This window comes from Acanthopagrus latus, chromosome 10 (assembly GCF_904848185.1).
Source record: "Acanthopagrus latus isolate v.2019 chromosome 10, fAcaLat1.1, whole genome shotgun sequence".
NCBI classification, from domain to species: Eukaryota; Metazoa; Chordata; class Actinopteri; order Spariformes; family Sparidae; genus Acanthopagrus; species Acanthopagrus latus.
Window position 1 is genome coordinate 2172102 of NC_051048.1, and position 20797 is coordinate 2192898.

Here is a 20797-nt window from a genome sequence, read left to right on the forward strand (position 1 = left end):
CAAATCTAAATGAATAACCATGGCAACATATCTTTTTCGTGCACAATTCTTCAGATAGAAAAAAGATAAATGGCTGATTTGTGTGTTTTTTAATGTGTCTTTTCTGGATCCATCACAGTAAAGAAGATGTTTCTAAACTGATGTTTAATGACAATCTATCTATCATGACATTGAATCATCTATACATTCAGCTGTTCTCTGTTGTGTCCACAGTGATCAAAGTGTCGATGCTGCTGGTTGCACATGATCACCAGAGTTACAGCCTGACATCTGGTAAGTATTCATCAGTTATTTAATCAAATATCGTAGTACACAAAAACTATGTTCCCAGTCATCACCTCAGCACTAATGCAAAATGTTTACAACAACTTATTAGTATTAACAATACTAATAATACAATAATAACAATAGTGCCTTTTTGAAGTCATCTGTGGAAACTTACAAAGCAGATCAAATAGTCAAAACATGAAGACAATAAAACAGGAGAGCCTCGTAATTCTAGAAGACTTGTGACTATCTGCACCCACATGACACCAAATATGTCATCAATTTGTATTGGAGCAGTAGTAGCCCGCCTTTATCTTGTCTTATTTGAATTTACATAATTCAATTTAATCATGTATCACAGAATTCTCTCTCTCAGCCAAAATGTGCCATATATTTTTTACTGTTGATGTTCAACAGATACGTGCATCCATACAAAATGTATTAATTGTTGACACCTAATGAACTGATCATAATCTGGGGTCATTTACTCAGTATTCCAAAGTTCAGAGTGGATATTAAGGAAAGACCACACCTGTATTCTCTAAGGAACATATGGTCTTATTATTTCCTGATTTGATTGTTATTGTAGTATACATCAAAACATTTAATATATCTTGTTTTCTGTTTCTTGGTGTTGGTTGCAGCTTTTCGCATCGTTCCAACCAGACTGCAGATCTTTGAATACGCGTCCGTCTCTTTTACCTGCGAAGGGTTCAATGTCTTGGCTGGATGGAGAGTGAGAAACACCAAGGAATTCCTTAAAACATGCTTGAATGACATAATGAAGATGACTGTGACCTGCACCATTGACTATGCCTATAAATCAGACAGTGGAGAATACTGGTGTGAAGGTGGAGGAGGAGAGAGTAGCAACACTGTCCACATCACTGTCACTGGTATGTTGACTGGATGTAGTTTCAATTAAAATCCCAATACATCAATGAGAGAAATATTACCTCTAGTCCCTTATTCTGTATTTCAAAGTATGTTTCTTCCATATTTGCCTTTTGTGATGTTGTTCAGCTGGTTCTGTGATCCTGGAGAGTCCTGTCCTGCCCGTGATGGAGGGGGAAGATGTGACTCTGCGATGCAGAACGAAGACGACTTCCTCCAACTTCACAGCTGATTTCGGTAAAGATGGCCGCTTCTTGGAGAGCAGCTCTACAGGAGAGATGATCATCCACAATGTGTCCTACTCTGATGAAGGACTCTACAAGTGTAGCATCTCTGGAGCTGGAGAATCACCGGAGAGCTGGTTGTCTGTCAGAGGTGAGACAGAGCACTTTTTAACATGAACTCTTGTGGTGCCCGTTCAATATATGCTGTTCAGATCCGTACTGTTCCTACTGTAGTATTGCTGCTTGCAGCCTGCTTGCGAACCACTCATCCAATGTTCTTTACATCCAACAATAACTGAGTAGACGTATTGAAATGTTACCAATAATCACAACCCATTTTACATTTCTCTGGGTATAATACAGTTCGGTCAGTTTGGTCAAGTCAGTTAATCTACCTCTTTTAGACTGGACAAAAAATCCACTAGCACCCACTCACATCTGGCTTTTGGCTCCAGTGCGAGAGGGTCCAGATGGCATTAATCGTGGGCAAAATGACTCTGCAGCAGTCACAGGTATTTATCTGCTTCAGCTCTACTCAGTGAAATTGGAATGATGAATTGTCTTCCATTTGTCCGCCTGTTGCTATGACGCTCCTTAAAGTAAGGGACGCTGGCTTGTAGACACTTTTCCATCTGAAAATACACCCTGATTTTGTTGTAAAATGGTCCACTTTAAATATTCCAAAGACTGTGTTTTGTTGCATGATTGATGCTGCCGTGCTGTTACAGCAGATATATTTTTTGTCTCTGTAGCTCTTCACAGAGAGACGTGTCCCTCCTCAGATCGTCCCTCCTTGTATGTCGTCCTCGTCTTAAGGACTGTTTTCACCATCTTGCTGGTGGCTCTGCTGCTGCTGCTGGTGGGACTGCTTCACTGTGGGAAACTCAGAGTTACACACAAGTAACCAGAAGTGTCTTGTCATGATCAACATCATGATTTAGGTCTTACAGTCACTGGGATTGTTTTACCTTTCACCTTCATGTTATTTCACATTTACCATAGTTTAAGTTTAGTGTTTAGCTTCTCTGTGCTACGTGTTCAGTCTTGCAGTAGCTGTTTGACTTTCTCACACTCAGATAAGGTTTAAAAACCACAGAGGTGCTGACTGATGCATCGACTATTTTTACAAAGCCATGTCAGTGTCAGTTCTCTCAGTCAGTAAATGTTGTTCTGGTTTAGAGCCACAGATGCTGGTGATAATTTGAGCTCCTCAGACACAAACCACATGAGAAAATGTCTGTACGTGTGTAGACGAGACGTTCAGGAGGCTCAGTGGACACAACTAATAGTTTATGGTCTGAGAATCTTAACAGGTCAGATGTGTCTCGTATGTATATAAGGAAATGTAAAGTCAGCCTGTCTAAATATTCATATTAAACCATCTGCTGTGTTACTGTGTCAGCTGTGTTTGTATTTAGTTTGTCATTCTCAAAATAACACAACAAACTGAAAGTATATAATAAAAACATTACAGAAAGGTGAACGTAGTGAGAGACTAGAGACTTAAGAGACGTAGAGAACATTATGATTATTTTGAGTTGTATTTTTCAACAGTTTTCTTTATAAAAGAAAAGTTTCAGAATTAAATGTTGGGCATTATTAAGGTGGAGTGGTTTCTCAGTAGGAAGAACACAAAGTCATGTTACATTACATTCATCATGATTTCTGAATTTGAATCCTGGTGCTTCATAAAATCCACTGATGTTCACTGACATTAATGATCGTTCACTAAAAAGGAGCAGCAGCCATCCTTCAACTCTGTTTTATTAAAATATATTTCTTAGTCTTAATAAAGTTCAGATAACACACATAATCATGTTTGTTTTGTTGAGCAGAAAATGTGTCAATAAAAAACATGTAGTGATCATCAATAAATCATCAAAGGAAACAATATGACTCAGAGCAAATAAACATAAAACAAACATAACTGAAGTTGACAGTCTGGTGAAAAATCCAACATGGCTGACAGAATTCTAAACAGTTAAAACTAAATTACAAATATGAAAAGCAATAATAAAACATATCTTTACAGTTCAGAAGATCCAGAATACACTTGCTGTTACATAACTACCTTATATACATTTGTGATGTAAAATATTGATTAATGTAAATATATATATATATATAAATATTCAGCTTGTTGACTTTATTTTATTCTTTATAACATCTGAATATGTTTAATATGTCACAAGAGAAAACTGTGATAGTGTTACATTGAATATGAATAACACAGGTTAGTGTCTGCTGTCTCCAGGTGAGACAGTGGTGTGATGTCATGTTTACTGCATTACAAGCAGGAACATGTGAGTCCTGATGTTCCAGATGTTTCATGTCTTCAGTCTGCTGGAGTTCAGCTCTGTTTCCCCTCAGAGGGAATCTTTGTGTTCATGATGCTTCATTTCTCTGATGGCTCTGATCTCTAACAGAGGAGACGCTCGCAGGTCAGATGGAGGAAACAATGCTGAGACATCTGGACTCATTATTATCTTTCATTAAATACGATCTAAGTTATATTGAATCTCTCCATTATAACTGATGAGGGAGACCTGCAGGTTGTCTGTAGGGCTCCAGGGCTGCAGGTCTTTCAACACCAGGTGAGCACGAGGATAACCCCCGCCATACTTACAGCAACCTACCTGTAACACAGACAACCAAGCTATATTATTATTATTATTATTATTATTATTATTATTATTATTATTATTATTATTATTATTATTATTATTATTATTATTATTATTATTTCCTTAAGTTGACTTTAATTCAAATGGAACACATTGGCAGTATTGACAGAAAGGAGAAAGGAAAAGAGTCAATTTAACAACATGTACTGAGAAATCAAGACTCACAGTGAAATGTTGATCAGCCTGGAGGTTGAATGAGTCTGTAAATTGATGTATAACAGGTTTATTGTTGTTGACCTGTATCTTTAAGTTCCAGCCTCCCAGCTGTTGGTCCTGCAGGAGGGAAATTGATTGTCAGATGGAGGAAGAGAAAGAAAGACGAGAGAACAAATGAATGTGAGCGAGTGTTAAATCTCTGGTGTTTATAAATGATTACATTTCACTCTTTATGTGAAGATGACAACATGGATTCATGTTGGTTTGAACACATGAGATATTCCTCATACACCTGGTTACAATATTGTTACATCTTGTATAAAACTCACAAATTGTTCTACACACATGAACAACGTTACCTGAGCAGATGTGTTTATAAGTTGGATATATTTGCCCAGTGGGTCGATCTTAACATCAACTTCAGGTGTTCTGGTTGAGTTCTGACTGAGTGAGCTGCTGTCCTGTTTCTTGGACTCTCTCTGGAGACAACACACACAGATCAGTTACTAAAGATGAATCAAATAAATTCAGTATGCCGCTCATATCCCTGTGTCTGTGTGTGTGTGTGTGTGTGTGTGTGTGTGTGTGTGTGTGTCTGTGTCTGTGTCTGTGTGTGTGTGTGTGTTTGAGACAACAATATAATGTTTTGACGTCAGCAACAGATCTGAGACCTGTTTGGATCCTTCACAGGTGAACAGGTTCAGTGGTAACAGGTGAGAGGATCATGACTGGGTATGAAAAGTCTCCTAGAAAGACTCAGTCGTTCATCATTCATGTGTTCAGTAGAATAATATTTCAAAAACAAGGCTTCATTTTTTTACTTGTGACTGTCAAAGAATTAGTTATAGAGTTGCAGATCTTTTCATTTTGTTTGCACAAAATGAGGAGAAAACAAGGACAGCTTGGAAAATCTTTTCAGGGGAACAAACTGTTGACAGCTGAAAACAAATGAATGTGATGAAAAGATGTAGAAAAGAAGAAACTACAGCTGAACACATTCACAGAGATACATTAAAGTGTTTACCTGGTCAGTCTTGTACTGCAGGTCCTTCTTCAGAAAGACTTTCTCAGCTTCATCCCTCCTGTTCTGTTCCTCCTGGAGCTGAGATAACAGACATGGACTTTAGTGAGACACGTTAGAGACACATGACGACTGTGACTGGAAAACAAGGCTGAACAATATCTATATATCAGAAACATGATGGAAATACTGAAAACCATCATGTTGTAGTTCAGTTGGAGGCTGATTTAAAGAAGCAGGTCAGTGGCTGTAAATAAATCTTGAGTGGAGAACACAAAGACAAACCTCTGTGATCTTCTTCTGCAGCTTCTCCTGGAACTTCTGTCTCAACATTTCTGGCCACTTTGACTGAAACAGAAAGAAGAAAGAGAGATTAGAGAGCAGACCAGAGAGTTACTCTATAAAAGACAAACATCATTTTATTAATTCAAGCACATTTCCAACATGTAACATGTGCTTTTTATTATTGCTGCTGTTTTTAAAGTGACCCAGTTTGGTTGTTTTTAATTCTGTATCATTGTCACTGTGTGTCATGACGTGTTTGTCCTGACTGGATGTTTGAGGTTTGAGGTTGTGATCAGCAGTGAGAACAGTCCTGCAGCAGCTGTCCTTCTGTCAGTGACTCTACAGGAAGCTTTGTGACATCAAGTCAGTCTGTTCACTGCTGCACACTGCTGTCTGTGGCAGGTTATCTGGACAACTTTATATCAGAGTGTATGAACTGTAATCCTGTATGACGACTTACCAGAGGGACAGACTGGACCTGAGCTTTGTTTCCTCCAGACTGAGAAGGAATAAAGAGATTAAGAGAGAAATGTTGTGATTCAAGATGGAGAACATTCAGTTTTACACAGTTTATTTTGCTCTTCAGGAAACCACAGTGTGAACACATTGTAATGAAAGCTTACCTGAGGGAAAGACTGGATTGTACCAGACAAGCGTTTTCCCGAGTGTGAGGGAGGAGAGCGCTAAGGAGAGACATGTTTTTATCAAGGATCTTAATAAAAATTGGTTTATTACTTCAATCATTGAAAAGACTTCAAGGTTCTCTGTGGAGTTTAGATCTCTGAAGCATCATGGAGCTGTTTTCTAGAAGAAAGTCCTTGTTTTCTCTGAACTATCTGTCAATATCTGAATAATATGTCCACATATGACTGCACTGCAGCAACATTAAAACTGGTTTAAAGCCACAGAAATGTTCGATCTTCATGTCCGCTGCTTGTAAAGAGCAGTTAGTAGTGATGTGAACATGAGAGCTGTGACCAGCAGCAGACTGAATGAAGATCTGACCTGAGGTCAGTCTGAATCAGCTCTGAAGGTTTCCTTTGGAGATAAAGTCCAGAGCAGACTCAGTCAGTGACTACCAGTCTTTAACTGAACTGAACTAAATGATCAGAATCAGCAAAGTGATTCATGATTTCCACCTCTACAGAGAAGCAGCACACTCACAGCTGGACTGTCACACACTGACTCTTCCTCCTGATTAGACACAAATCTACAGTAAGGTGAAGTTACAAACATGAACCTCCAATGTGTCGGAATCCAGATCCTTCATCAGGGTCTGCAGGCCGGATTCCATCTTCTGGATCTGCTGCTGGAGCTGCTGGACTTCAGCCTGCTGATTTTCATACTGGGATTAAAGTGAAGATGAGGAACAATTTATATTTCTTGAATTGGTTTGAAGTCAACATTAATAAAAGTGTTGATGTAACTTGTATGACTGTATTGTATCATTTCTTTTATTCCCAGCAGACACTGTCCTCCTACAACAGCATCAGTCCTCTCAGCAAGTGTCCCAGAACACAGTGAGGAGACAAAGCCCTCTAGAGGCCAGAGGAGGTAAGACAGGAGCAAAGGAGGAAGTCAGCTGATGTTAGGGAGCAGTTCTCTGTCAGGGAACAAACTGTTGAGGAGCTTCACCTTCTCTGTTTTAGTCCTGATCTTAAACACAGCATGTGCTTCTAGTTTGTAGTAAAATAGAGCTGATGGAAACAAGTCAGTGTTGTGTGAAGAAGATATGAAGAGAAAAAGCTGAGTGAACTTGAACTTAAGTTAACTGGTTAATAAAGGTAAGATTAACCTCATTAATCTTGGACTCTGTTATCATCTTTGTTTCCTTCAGATGAAGATGCAGAGACACATGGACAGACAGTAAACTTACTGAGAGACTTGATCATCTGTTTTTGTTGTAATATGAGTGAGTATACAACACAATCAGTCCTGAGGTGAAGCATGAATCATTCTGCATCAGATTTAACAAGGAGGAGAATAAATGTGAAGTGTATCAACCAGTCTAATGCAATATTTGGGCATTTTCTTTTACAACAAAAACAACAAACAAGAAGACTTCACTTTTTATCCTAAACTGAACAAATCTTAAAGCTGTGAGACATTTAAGAAGTGAGGACAAACGAGGCTGGAGACAAATCAGAGTAACATGTGAAGAGACAAAGAGTTGAGTGGACAAGTCATCTGAATTCATAAAGTTAATAATGATCACATTCACCTCTTTGTTCTTGGACTCCAGCTGATCCTTCAGCATCTTCACTTCACTCTGAGCTTTCTCTTTATCTCGTCTCTCCTTCTTGATTGTTTCATCTTTGCTTCCGTCCTTCTGAGAGTTAAAGAGAGACATGAAGAAAGATCAGAGACACAATCAGTCCAATGTAAAGCTCTGATTCATTCTGCATGTGAATTGAATGAGGAAGAGAATAAATGAAGATGTGATTATGTGTAAAGACAGTGTTCCTCCAGTCCTTCTGCTCTCAGTCTGGACCTGAACTTCATTCTGTTGAACTGATGTTTGATAAAATAAAATGTTTCTCTTGTAGTTTTCTGTGGAACATTGATAGTGATCAAATGAAAGTGATGAACCTGGTCAGTCTTCTCCTGCAGCTCCTGGTTCTTCCTCTGAACTTCTTCCTCTCTCTTCTTCTTCTCCTCCTGGAGCTGAGTGAAGACACAGTGTTTCATTAAGACAACAAGGAAACACAACAACAGTAACAGACAAACAGCTTTGTACAGTTACACACTGGTGTTCATCAGAACCAGCAGACAGAAACACTCAGTGATGAAAACCATCATGGTCTCATTTTGACAGATCTGAAGGTGGATTAAATGAATCAGGTAGGAGGCTGAAAATAAAAGTTCTGTGAAGAATATAAATCCAAACCTCTCTGTTCTTCTTCTGCAGCTCCTCCTCCAGGATCTGAACTCTGTTCTCAGCTTCCTCTCTGCTCTGCTGCTCCTCCTTTAACTCCTGCTGCTCCTCCTTTAACTTCTGCTGCTCCTCCTTTAACTCCTGCTGCTCCTCCTTTAACTTCTGCTGCTCCTCCTTTAACTCCTGCTGCTGCTCGTTTAACTTGGACTGAAAGAGAAGAACAAGTAAGAATTAATGACAGGAAAGTGGAGAATTTTTTGTTTCTTAAAAAGGCTTTTAATGTATACTATCACATTTCATACAAGCAATATCTGTTTTTTATTAATCTATTTTACTTTAGTATTATTTTAATCATCTTATTTGATTTGGTTTGACCAGTAAAACTGATGGAATGAAAACCAGTTTGTCTCGTTTGTGTTTTCACTGATTTACAGATTCACTTCTCTGATTTGCTTCATGAAGAAACTACAGAGTGAATAAATTGTTCTGCATGACAGCTTAGAGGAGGAAGACTGGATCACATGTTGTCTTATTAAAACATGTTCTTGGTTTAATGTTGGAGCTTCTCTGTGGAGTTTTAGACCTTCAGCAGCACCATGATCAGTTCTGGAGGCTTCATGTTCTACTGGACTCTGTGGGTGGAGCTCTTCACCACCACCCTGTCTGGACTGTCTCTACCTCCACCTCTGGTCCCAGAGCCAGTGAAGCAGCTCCATGAAGGTTTTTACTCCCTGAGCTTTGTGAGACTGAGAGTCTTTGAGCTGAACTGAATAAAATGAATCAGGTGAACTGTGATTTTCACTCTACAGCAGTCCAGCACACTCAGAACTGGACTTTCACATATTGACTGTGAATCGTCTTTACTGGACCAAAACCATCAGAGACACAACAACTCACTTCACTCTGTTCTTCTAACCATTAATATAACACAGGTAGAGATATCTGGAGGTTGAATGTTGTGTTACAGTTAAAGAGAGTCTGCAGTGGTTCATACTGGTGACAGGAAACACTTTTTCTAATTTCAGGTCCTAGTTTTGTCTTCAGCCATTTAAAGACCCCTGACACCAAAAGATGGTTACTGACAAATACAAGAGAACAAGAAATTCAGATTCTCCAGGAGATCATTTCTTACATTTCTTTCCCTCGTTTTCTGTCTTATCTCTTTTTTTCATATTGTTTAATCTCCACTGATTTACTGTTACCCTAATCCCTCTGTCTGCCTGAAGTGTGCCTTCTTTAACAGGGAAACCAGGCTCTGTATTAAAATATGACCAAATATACTGAATGTCTGATTGTCCAAACGTTAATTAAAGCTGTCATAGCTGCTGCAGATCCTGTTTCTGGGTGTAAATATGTTGCTTCTGCCTTTCTTAGAAATGTGTTTTCTGACTATTGTTTTTTGTTTATGCACGTTTGTTCTTTTTTGCCTTTTCACTTGTACAATACCTTCATCAGCTTCTCTTCCTCTTCTGTGGGCACTTCACCATTTTGTTTCTTCTCTCCTAAAATAAAGTCAGTAAGATTAAAGTGTAAAAGACATTTACTTGACTTGGAAATGTTCCACAGCAAATGAGCAGTCGGTCTAAAATCATGTTATAAAGAAAAGACTTGTGGCAATTTGACTGATTGAATTAAATGTAGACAAACTACCATTTATCAACATTATATCCAGTGGAATCTGGATATGTTGTTCAAAAGAAAGATCATTTACAAAAATCACATCACTTTTCCACATAAAACTTGTGTAGCTTGACATTGACAAATAAGAACAGTTCACTCATGACTTACTTGTCTTGTATTGTCTCCACAAAAGAAAGCCAAGAATCAGAATAACCAGGATGCAAACAGCCAAACTAACAGACAAACCAGCTGTGGTAGAAGAAGAACTGGACTGGACCTCAAAGAAATCATCTGAAATGATAAAACACAGAATAACATGACAGTTACAGAAAACTGGACCTGCTGTTTGGAACTAAAACAATGATCACATCACAAATTTAATAATTTCCTACCTGGAACATGTATGTGTGTCTCTCTGATCTGGTTGATGTGGTTCTGTTGGACTCTACAGGTGAAGCTGTTGCTGTGTCTCTTCTCCACAGTCACTCTGCTGCTGACAGTATAGAGGTCATCAGGACCTCTGACTGTCTCTGTAGGTCCAGCAGAGAGGAGGTTTCCCTCACCGTCCAGCCAGAACACCTCAGGTTCTGGATACCAGCCTGTAGACTTACACTGCAGAACCACTGCTCCTTTGTTTCTGTCCAGCCCTGATAGACAGACGGTAGGCCCGGAAACAGCACGTGATGCTGAGCACAAGGAAAAGTTTAAACCATTGGTAAGTTATGTAGTTAAGTAAATGTAAACTGGAAATGTACTTATATCTATACTACCTTAACAAACTGGCTAACAATTTCTAAGACAATAATTTTAACTGTTCTCAAAGCTTCGATCTCCCAACCCAAATAGCTGTAAGCCATATTTATCCAACCAACATTTTTCAATGGATACAATGCACACGGCACCAAACTGAGCTACACAAACATTATGTTTCTACTTACCTACAACAAGCTCAACGAAAGACACTGTACTTAAATCTGGAATGTAGCATTTGTATCTTCCCCTGTCTGAAGTTTTCACATTGGACAGTTTCAGTGAAATGTCTCCACGCTTCAGTGCATCAGTGTACAGTGACGTCCTTCCTTTGTAGGATGGATTTTTTAAATTTACATGGTCCTGGCCAGCACGCCACACAAACACAAATCTGGGATCCAGCTCAGGTCTCGTCCACTCCAGTGTCTTGCCAGTAACATCCATTCCAGGTACTAAATGGCATGGCAGAATGATGTCATCACCCAGTGTTGCCACTATTGGCTGAGGTGGACCAGTTAACTGAAACTGACCTGGAAGGAAAACAAAATGTATTTGTCAGATCCTGTAGTGCGAAAAAATCAGATTAGCTGTATATTATGCTGCAGCGATACATGTCTGAGTAATGTGTAAGCTTGGAAAACTCATTATTGCATTTTAGCATATTAGTGCACAGAGTGTAATCTGTCTGGCCATTGCTTGCAAAAATGTATGGGATACATACAAGGTGAATATTAAGCTTTTCTTTAGCTACTAAATCCTTTAGTCAGAACCTGTAATTTCACTGTTATTTGATATTTTGTTGATCTACTTGGTATTTTACAGCCAATTTCTTCCACAGACTTGTTGTGACCCTATGTAATTGTATTTGTGTGCAGGTTACCTCTACAGAAGTCTGCCAGGAGAAGATGGACAACCAGAACGTTTATTATTCTGAGTGGAGATTGAAGAGGTCCAGCCATCTCAAACATCCCGCACGTCTAAAAAGGAAACACAAATACATTGGAACCACCACAATTAGATAGAAAAGATACCTTTTGAAGATAAACTCAGAAATGAATTCGATTTACTGAATAGCCACAGCAAACAACAAAAACAAAAAGGATGTGCTGCTATTCTCTGTGTTCTATAGTTACATGTTTCATGTACGTCATTAATGTTAAATCATTCTATTTTCTCTGTTTAAAGACGATAATCGTGTGTAAACACCTTTGCTGATACTGTATGTTCTGCAAGCTTTGTGTTAAATGTGTTATTATGTTGAATATATACATTAAATGTTTTCATCTTTGCTTTGATAATGGCTTCTCAAGAAATGAGCAACGCTAACATTTTGTTCACTTAATTTTTACTTTCATTTTGGTAAAAAAAAGAATAAATTACAGACTTACAGAAAATTCTGTGAGGGTTGAAACTATAGTTTCAATATTTAGCATCAGATTACTTTAAGAGTTACTTATAAATAAGTCTTAACGTAATCTGAAGTTAAATATTACATATTTTAGCTTTCACTGGAATCATATTCATGGTACAAAGTCCACGTCTGTAATAATTTATATAAGGCTCTGAATATCCAGCAGTTTATCGGTAAAATCTCGGGTTTCTTGTTTAAATAACTAAAACATTAAAAGCTGATTCAGTTACAAATGATTAGCTAACAATTAACCTTCATCTGAAATACATTCTGCGTGTGGATACATTTCCTCATGTTTGAAAATATACTTAATAACCTGTTATAATCTGTATATGATGTTTAAATACATCAGCTGCTTCCATTCTGGAAAGGGATAATGTCTTTTGAAATAGAAGCTGAAAAATGTGAAATGGGTATAAAAAGATTAAGACAACGACGTACCTGTAGTCTGAAGTGTTGGTTTACCGGACTGCAAGTCTGTTAATCGTTAACAGGTTGTGAACTTTCTCACTGTGTCTTATTACCTGCAGCGTGATCGTGGATATAGTTTGCATAGATTTATTTTATAAATGCAAGTGAGGTAAAACTTCCAAACCTCCTTGTATAGCATGTGTTTTCCCCTAAATACAGATGTTTTCTAGTACAACAAAGTCAACATTACATAAGAACGCTAATAAGAAAGCATTCTGCTTTAGTAAAGGAAATTAGATAAATATTCTAAGAATTTGATAAAAAATGTAATTTGCAAATAAAATATTAGGTTGTATACTTCACCATTAAAGGCTAAAACTGTCAATGAATTAATAAATACATGTAAGTTCTGTCTGCTCACATTTGAACTTTGAGCCTGTTGCCAGGAAACAGATCACTAGTATTAAATATAACAGCTGCAATCAAAACTATCAGGAGAAAGGGGAGCGGTCATGAGGTATTTGTCAGTTCTTACTGCAGGGGTCAACACAAGAGTCTTTGTAATTTTTCATTACATCTATAAGGCCTTTCTGTCAGATGAGACAATAAGAGAGGTCATCAGTGGATGAGGGAAAGCTGAAAGGGGTCGAGTTATATGTTTTATCTGTAAACATATTTATGTTACATTCCAAGCTGCTTACACGTTCAAAGTACTATAACTTACTACGTTATTTCAAATGTGCTCTACTTCATTCATACAGTACATTACAGTAGCATCTGTACTCCTTCACATTTGTTTGGAAGCTGCTGTCACAGTCACTTTTATCATTAAGGTTTAGCTTATAAATGGGCCTGGTAAAACAACAGTATATAAATGATGGTCACAGTTAATTAAAAGGCCAATCTAAGTTGATAGGCTGTAGATGGAAAGTCAGACTTGCTGCACACTGTAACTGCACACTGTAAGTGCCAAACCCTGACCTCCTGCATTGGAAGTGAATGTGGGGCAGCTGTGGTTCAGGTGGAAGGTAGACGGATCATCCAGCAATCGGTAGGTAGCTGGTTCAATTCCTCGCCTCTGATGGCTACAAACTGAAGTATCCTTGAGCAGCACCCCAATTGCTCCTGATGAGCCGGTCGCCACCTTGCATGGCAGCCTCCGCCATGTTGACATGGTTGACGCACTGATTGTTATGTTCCCAATCATCCATGATGGATGTAACATATTCAACAATACTGCACAATACCACACATCACAATCTGCCATTACCAAAGAGGAACAAAGGGCACCCACCTTACCTATGAAAACACCTAGCTATGAGGCCCGGGGTTTGGCTTCATGGCTTATTGTTTGTTTATTTGTTTCTTATTACTTTCTTTTTTAGAACCAGAAAAAAACTCTGATGATGTCATGCATTTAAATGTCTTAGACAGCCCCCGCCAGAGCCAAAGATGCCACCATCTGTTTTTGCCAAAGTAGTACGTTTGTGCAAAACACTGCCCCCTATATCTTACAAGCTGCATTAGAGAGAAAAGGAAAACAACAGTGAGTCACAACAGGTCTTGTTTGTAAGAAAGGTGGATTTTAGAGTCTCATTCCCACCTAGTCAAATACTGACGCTTGGTGATTATATGGGTCAACCACCATCCCACTCCGGCCGAGGACCCGCCCTCCTCAGTCAGTGACCTGGCAGACCTGTGTGATCCAGGCAGTGTTTTCCTCTCTGCCCCGCCCCCTGGTTGAGTGACAAGTGAGACATCCAATTCTGAGTTGCCTGCTGCTCCACACCTGATCCTACTCTCCTCGTCAGCCTGGGCTTTAAAAACACACCAGGACTGACGGTCTTCACCAGATTATCACATCTGATTCCAGGAGTTTCCTGCCCAAGTGTTGCCTTTGTGGATTTTTCCATCTTGCTGACCTAAGCCCTGGATTTTTGCCTGAGCCCTACCTGTACTTTTGCCAGAATTTTTTGACTTGATCTACTTTGATTTCTTACCCTGCGGCCTGTGCCTGGCCTGTACTGCCTGTGTTTTTTGAACTCTAAATAAATATCCTAACTATCGTCTGCTTCTGGGTCCACAATCCCTCCCGGCCTCACCGGCCCTGACAGTCAGTATTTGACGTGACACTGAAGTATCAACTTGACACAATTCACAAATCCACACACCCAAACTGCAAAATACTGATTTCATTTGAAAGTTGTCGTCTTTGGCCATGACCTCCTCTGCCGGCTCGACCTCTTACTCTTCCTCCTCCTCTTATTCTCACCCTCCCTCTTCCTCCTCGTCTCTCTCCAACGTCTTCCATTGTTGTTGGAAAAAGAAGTGCTCACCTGTGGTCTTTTAGTGCTCACTTCCTGATTGAAATTAGCTCATGTAGTGTAATTTTGAATCGCAAACATGTGCCTCTATGTTGTGTCTTATGCAGAGAACTGTGTTCAGTGCATTTAAAAAGTGCCATCATGAATTGCAAAATGTGTGCAAAGCAGAAAATGTGTTTAAAATTTTGGAGACTTGAGAAGAGATTTTGCTCTCTGTGTGTCAGTTTAAATATTTGTGCTATGTATATCGTTTTAGCAATTCGAAATAAACTGTAAGATAGACTTAAAAATTGTGAACCCATGTTTTAAGATGACTTAAAGGAATATTTAAGCCAGCTGGAGGCGCAGCGATGGTCAACCTGTCTCTGAGTGGGCGTTTCACACTGACAAACCGCTGTATGTTGAAGCTACTGTGACACTGGCTCAGAAATAAACTGCACAGGAAGAGGAAGTTCTGGCCCACCTACTTCAGTTGTATTTCAGTCTGATCAGACAGTCAGCAGCAAGACAACATGGAGGCTGCAGCTCTCTGCGTCAGACTGCGTGAGTACTGACTCTCAGGTTTCCTGTTTTTATGCTAAGTTTGATATATTCCTACACACTCAAAGTATATATGACTTGTTTATGCAGTGATGCTTGAATTCATTCTGCTGGCGACCGGAGTTCAGAAGAGTTATAGTGTGTATGGTGGTGAGTAAAGAAAACATTAAAAAAAAAATGTTTTCAACATTTTGTCTCTCCATCTACAGTATCAAAGTTTGGGATATTTTATGTGTTTCAGATGCAGTTTTTCTCCGTATCCGTCCAAACAGACAGCAGCACTTTTCATATCACCCCATCTCATTTCAATGTGAGGGAGGTGACGGTTCATCTCAGTTAAGAGGAGTCAGGAGTTCAGAGGAAATTAATCCAGCATGTCAAAGTAAGACGACATCAACAGGTTTCGTCTGTACTATCAGTAACATCTATGTAGCTGATAGTGGAGAATACTGGTGTGAGACTAAAGGAGGACAGAGAAGCAACAGTGTCAACATCACTGTCACTGGTAGGTTTATTGTATTTTTAAAATCACTATAAATGTCTTTTTTACTGAGAACTGCCTCGTTGATGAAGATTCACCCAGCTCATAGTTAAAACATAGCAGTTACCTTATAAACCAAATTTTTCCAGCATAAAACTCAACTAATACAATCTATTGATACAGTTTAGGCCATAAATAACTTATTTGTGTTGTTCAGGGAAACATCACTTGTCTCCCATTGGTAGTGATGCCTGAGGCTGCTGTTTTCAAGGAAATGATGTTTATATACTAACACATAATCACTGCCTGGTTTATGGTCACAGTTATTGTATTTTAGAGTGAAAGCAGCGCTCTACTTGTGTACCGGATAGATAGATATTCACGTATAAACTACAGCGCTGAAGTGAACACCTGCTTAAACGGAAATGTTCTCAAAATATGTAAGCTACAGTCTACTTCCCTTAGTATTTATACCAGTTCAGATAACATTTTAATATTTCTTGAATATATATTTAAATGAATTCAAACCTTTCAAACATTTCTTAAATCTTAGTTCTAATTCAAATTCCATCTTTATATATGTTTGATATTATGTAACTGTTTTGGGTTTTTTTAGCTTTTGTTGTCAGCTTTGTAGGGAAAGCTTAGGGATCAAGTGTTTGATATTCATTGTTTTACAGATGATGAGCTGTTACTGTTTTATTTCCCTTTAATTTGTCCTGTCCCTTTCCAGTTTTGTTTTCTTTGACTCTCTCCATGTGACCACCCAGCTTTAGATTCTTTTGTGTGACCCTTATTCCGCATCTATATTTTTAGAATGAGCACTGTATTATTTTTGTTTTATGTAACTATGATATTTTACATAAACATGTCTAACAATATTTTTTGAACATGTTGTTCAGATGGTTCTGTGATCTTGGCCAGTCCTGCTCTGCCTGTTTTGGAGGGTGGTACTGTAACCCTGAGCTGCAAAAAAAAGACAACTACCCACCACCTCTCAGCTGTTTTCTACAAAGATGGTGTCCTGATAGAGAGCAGTTCTACAGGAGACCTGATCATTAACAACGTTAACAAGTCTCATGAAGGATTCTACAAGTGCAGCACTCATGATGCCGGTGAATCACCAGGAAGCTGGCTGGCTGTCAGAGGTGAGACATACAACCAACATGAACATAGTACACGAACGAACAGGAAAGATTCAGATTATACATCATTTTGAACCAGTGTCACAAAAACGTACCACTAGTGCTCTCTAACAACTTCACTTACTTGAAGTGTCATATACAGTGTTGTTTGTGATGTTACATATAATTTCACTTCTATCATCTATCCATGTCATCATGAAGATGCTCCCCCCAGTGACTCTGGCACCACTCGTACCCTGAACCCAGCTGAGATCACTGTCACCATTTTATTCTTGGCTCTGTTGCTGCTCGCGGTGGGATTCCTTTACATCAGGAACCGCAGAGGTACAGGAAACAATCTAATTCTAAGATATTCTATGTCAACAGAATGATAAGAAAACATTAAGCTGTTTCTGAATGAAAGGTTTTATTCTGGGAGCTCTGACTCCAGGTATAAAGTTGTGTTTCCTTTCTCCAATCAACTAGGTCACCGAGGTCAAAAAAAATCTATCTATATATCTATATAGATCTATATATCTATATCTATATCTATATATATATATATATATATATATATATATATATATATATATATATATATATATATATATATATATATATATATATATCTATATCTATATCTATATATATATATATATATAGATATATATAGATATAGATATATATATAGATCTATATAGATATATATATATATATATATATATATATATAGATATAGATATATATATATATATAGATATATAGATATATATATATATATAGAGATATATATATATATATATATATATATATATATATATATATATATATATATATATATAATACACATCAAACTGAATAATTCCTCAGCATATTACCTTGAGGATCATGTTCATATTGTGGCTTACACCTTTAAGTAAATTATTTCTTCCAATGTTCCCACATTTCCTCATGATCATATGCTTAGTTTAAAGGTAAAGTAAAGCATTACCAACCTAGTGGAGAGAAACACCTTTACACACCATGAAATGTACAGAGTCCTCTCCTCTTTTGTATCTGTTTCTACACATTAGACAAAGTTGTGCTTGTCTGTTCATCCTTTAAATGAATGTTGAATGATGTGTTGTCCCAAGCTGAGGAAAGAGTATGGATAGTTGTTCAAGCAAGGTTTTTTAAAAAAACCTTTAAATTCCTTCTCTGTGTCTCTGATGTCAATAGATTTGCCCTCCTATCAGTCAGTGGTGATCTACTTCTCCTCAAAGATACAAGCAGCAGCATCACACTCAGGCCAGGACAATCAAATGGGTGAGAGCAAACCTGTGTAGTTATTACTACATCATTGTTTTAATGTTATTATGATTAATAAAAACTTTTGAGGTAAGTGGTGATACATAAAATCTTTCATAGAGAGTTTTTTTCTTCTTAACTTTGACAACAATACTCAAGTCAGTGTGTCAGTGTTTTTGTGATAATCTCGTGCTTTTGTTCGTAATAATCAAAATCAACATTGTGTTTTATGTTTCAGTCTCTGGAGATGAACCTGCAGATAATGAAAGCAGTTTGACGTATGAAGTTGTCTTTCCACAACAGAGGAAGACCAAAGGTTTGCTTGACTTAACACTTTTAACATGATGTGAGGAAAACCAAAAGCCTTTTACTGATCATTTAACTGTGTCAGATTAGGTGTACTCCTTATTATGAGAACAAATGGGTGCTTTGTTTGGGGTTAAGAAAAGTACATGATGAGAAAAGTTCCCTCACTGCATGAAAGTGGCTGTTGACGTGTCTTTACAATTGAAAAGTTGAGACATGCTGCACGTCTGAATGATATTTATGCCCTCAGTGTTTCACACGTGGTTTTCTGTTTTAGACTCGGCAGACGCTGCTGATAACGATCATCACGTTGAGACAAACCAGAGCAGAAAACCACAGACAGATAAAGGTTAGCAGGGCTGTAGAAACCCTTCAGTCTGTCAGTATGAGTATTTATAATGCATTTGTTTAACCACACGTGTCTGTTTGTTGCTCTCGTTCTCTCTCGGTCTCTGCCTGTCAGATGAGGATAAAGTTGTTTACTACACCTTGAAACTAAGTGACACTTCACATGATCTCCAACATGGTTGGTATCTTACTGAAATGCATTAGTTTTTTTGTCCACACTGTTATCTTCATTATCTTCACTGTTAAATCTTCATTTTGCACAGTAACAGACATTTCACAGTTACGTCCAGCCCAGTATCAAAGCAGGGTGTGAAGTACTGATACACTGGCTACAGTGGCTCCAATCGTCTTTTTCTTTTTTTTTCTTGTTGAAAACATTGACTTTAACATGTAAAAGCCATGTCCATGTACATGGAAGGTTACATTTCATCACTATTGCAAAAACTGATGTTAACGTACAACCTGCAGTAAATAACTGTCAGCGCTCCCCCTGTGGGGAGAAACAGCATATAGCACCAACAGGGAAGCAGAGCATTGCACTGCTGAACAGCTCAGACAGCAAGACGTGTTTTAGCCACCTAAAAGAAGGCACATCTAAAAAAGAAATAACCACACACATATACGCAATGTGTTCTAACATTTTAGTAAGTATGAACACTTTTTAAACAATATCATGGATATGATATGATTTAAGGAGATATTCAGTTGAGTGATCAGCACCAACATGTTTCTGTTTTTTTAAAGTCATAATGAAGAATTCTTTGTTTTCTTTACATTCTTAACATTGGACACACAAATCACAAAGCACATTACAGTATACATTATTCTTGTAAAAGCTTTCCACCATGTTGTCATGGCCGTCCTCAGTGAATGGAACTTGCTCAGGTGTTCCCAGATGTTCCTCATACAGACCTTTACAACAAGTTAACACCTCAGCAAGTTCCAGTCACTTACAGCTCTTGAAGAAGCTGAGTATGGAGGATATTTTACCACAGACTCTGTGTTTTCTGTCTCTGCCACAGATGATACAGGTGACACCTGACTGAAGAAGGGAGGAGAGACTCCGAGCTGATGTGTGAAACAGAAGATTAACAAATCAAGAATACTGCTGAACTGTGAAGCTTTGTGTTGAAATCATGTGTAGTGTTGTCATCAATGTTGTCTGGGTTGATGGGAGGTCTTACTGTTGATGTGACTGTTTTGATAGTTTGGTGATTCCCATTTTCAGGAGAAGTTTGGTTTGGTTTGTTTGTATTGTGTATGTATTACATATTACATGTATTGCTTGTGCTTGCAATATGACACTGGCCCATGTAGAATGACACTGGACAGTGCAGACTACATTATATGAATGAGATTCAGCACTGCAGTCACAATGAAATGTGTGTGTAGGTGATGTTATTTAGCTGGCAACAATCATCTAATCCAACAGCATACATTTAATATCCTTCAGCAGGGTTTTTAAACAAAAATCATCAATTTTGCTACAGGCTTTGAACAATGAAGTTACACCTCTTAATGCAGGTGGGTTGTATACTCAAACCACAATAAAATCATCACAACTCACAAAAAGTGTGAAAAAAGCTCTACGTGACTCTCACATGGATCAGTTACCTGTTCAAAGTTAAGTTGTGTGTTGAAAAGACACTCAAAATGAAATTGCGCTTTGTATGGAAGATAGACTTTACAGTTAAGATGATAAAAAAAGCAATTCATGGGGAAACCCAAGCTTACTTCAAAGTCCTACATGATTTAAATTAGTTGCTAAATCTAAGATAATAAAACAGAG

General features: G+C 38.1%; 4 protein-coding genes across 6 annotated transcripts in view; 2 read left to right on the forward strand and 2 right to left on the reverse strand.

Annotated features, from left to right (window-relative positions):
• LOC119026856 (stress response protein NST1-like) overlaps positions 1 to 8239 on the reverse strand; it is a 39704-nt gene extending 31465 nt beyond the window's left edge. For both annotated transcript variants that reach the window (XM_037111467.1, XM_037111468.1), the window contains exons 1-2: positions 8121 to 8239; positions 7753 to 7860 (exon numbers count right to left, since the gene is read on the reverse strand). In XM_037111467.1, coding sequence (XP_036967362.1) covers positions 7753 to 7860; positions 8121 to 8219 — 207 coding nt within the window. In that variant the 5' untranslated portion in view covers positions 8220 to 8239. The remainder of the gene's footprint in view (positions 1 to 7752; positions 7861 to 8120) is intronic.
• LOC119026895 (low affinity immunoglobulin gamma Fc region receptor II-a-like) lies at positions 142 to 2514 on the forward strand. Of its 2 annotated transcripts, XM_037111553.1 has the most exons (5): positions 142 to 273; positions 912 to 1163; positions 1291 to 1536; positions 1841 to 1897; positions 2138 to 2514. In XM_037111553.1, the coding sequence occupies exons 1-5, from the start codon at positions 165 to 167 to the stop codon at positions 2287 to 2289; spliced, it is 816 nt and encodes a 271-aa protein (XP_036967448.1). In that variant the 5' UTR covers positions 142 to 164; the 3' UTR covers positions 2290 to 2514. The 2 variants fall into 2 exon arrangements, with proteins under 2 accessions (XP_036967448.1, XP_036967449.1); XM_037111554.1 differs by lacking the exon at positions 1841 to 1897.
• LOC119026865 (butyrophilin subfamily 3 member A2-like) lies at positions 8215 to 12692 on the reverse strand. The gene is made up of 7 exons (XM_037111491.1): positions 12629 to 12692; positions 11657 to 11753; positions 10965 to 11306; positions 10419 to 10712; positions 10195 to 10317; positions 9843 to 9908; positions 8215 to 8531 (listed from the first exon to the last, which is right to left on the reverse strand). Exons 2-7 carry the CDS (start codon positions 11742 to 11744, stop codon positions 8335 to 8337), a joined length of 1110 nt encoding a protein of 369 aa, XP_036967386.1. The 5' UTR covers positions 11745 to 11753; positions 12629 to 12692; the 3' UTR covers positions 8215 to 8334.
• A 2700-nt stretch (positions 12693 to 15392) lies between these two features.
• On the forward strand, positions 15393 to 20763 carry LOC119026874. Its single transcript, XM_037111518.1, has 10 exons — positions 15393 to 15465; positions 15553 to 15612; positions 15704 to 15967; positions 16846 to 17091; positions 17290 to 17412; positions 18286 to 18372; positions 18593 to 18670; positions 18938 to 19009; positions 19124 to 19186; positions 20031 to 20763. Exons 1-10 carry the CDS (start codon positions 15435 to 15437, stop codon positions 20048 to 20050), a joined length of 1044 nt encoding a protein of 347 aa, XP_036967413.1. The 5' UTR covers positions 15393 to 15434; the 3' UTR covers positions 20051 to 20763.
• Positions 20764 to 20797: the final 34 nt, after the last annotated feature.

What these genes read in the sequence shown, in the direction of transcription:
- LOC119026895 (XM_037111553.1), top strand. Translation starts at nt 165, where the DNA reads ATGACATTGAATCATCTATACATTCAGCTGTTCTCTGTTGTGTCCACA. An exon ending in GAGTTACAGCCTGACATCTG is followed by an intron (nt 274 to 911) that starts GTAAGTATTCAT and finishes TGTTGGTTGCAG; the next exon opens with CTTTTCGCATCGTTCCAACC. An exon ending in TGTCCACATCACTGTCACTG is followed by an intron (nt 1,164 to 1,290) that starts GTATGTTGACTG and finishes GATGTTGTTCAG; the next exon opens with CTGGTTCTGTGATCCTGGAG.
- LOC119026865 (XM_037111491.1), bottom strand. Translation starts at nt 11,744, where the DNA reads ATGTTTGAGATGGCTGGACCTCTTCAATCTCCACTCAGAATAATAAAC. An exon ending in GTGGAGACAATACAAGACAA is followed by an intron (nt 9,909 to 10,194) that starts GTAAGTCATGAG and finishes ACTTTATTTTAG; the next exon opens with GAGAGAAGAAACAAAATGGT. An exon ending in GCTGATGAAGGTATTGTACA is followed by an intron (nt 8,532 to 9,842) that starts AGTGAAAAGGCA and finishes TAAAGGAGGAGC; the next exon opens with AGCAGAAGTTAAAGGAGGAG.
- LOC119026874 (XM_037111518.1), top strand. Translation starts at nt 15,435, where the DNA reads ATGGAGGCTGCAGCTCTCTGCGTCAGACTGC. An exon ending in GAGTTATAGTGTGTATGGTG is followed by an intron (nt 15,613 to 15,703) that starts GTGAGTAAAGAA and finishes TATGTGTTTCAG; the next exon opens with ATGCAGTTTTTCTCCGTATC. An exon ending in AAAACCACAGACAGATAAAG is followed by an intron (nt 19,010 to 19,123) that starts GTTAGCAGGGCT and finishes TCTGCCTGTCAG; the next exon opens with ATGAGGATAAAGTTGTTTAC.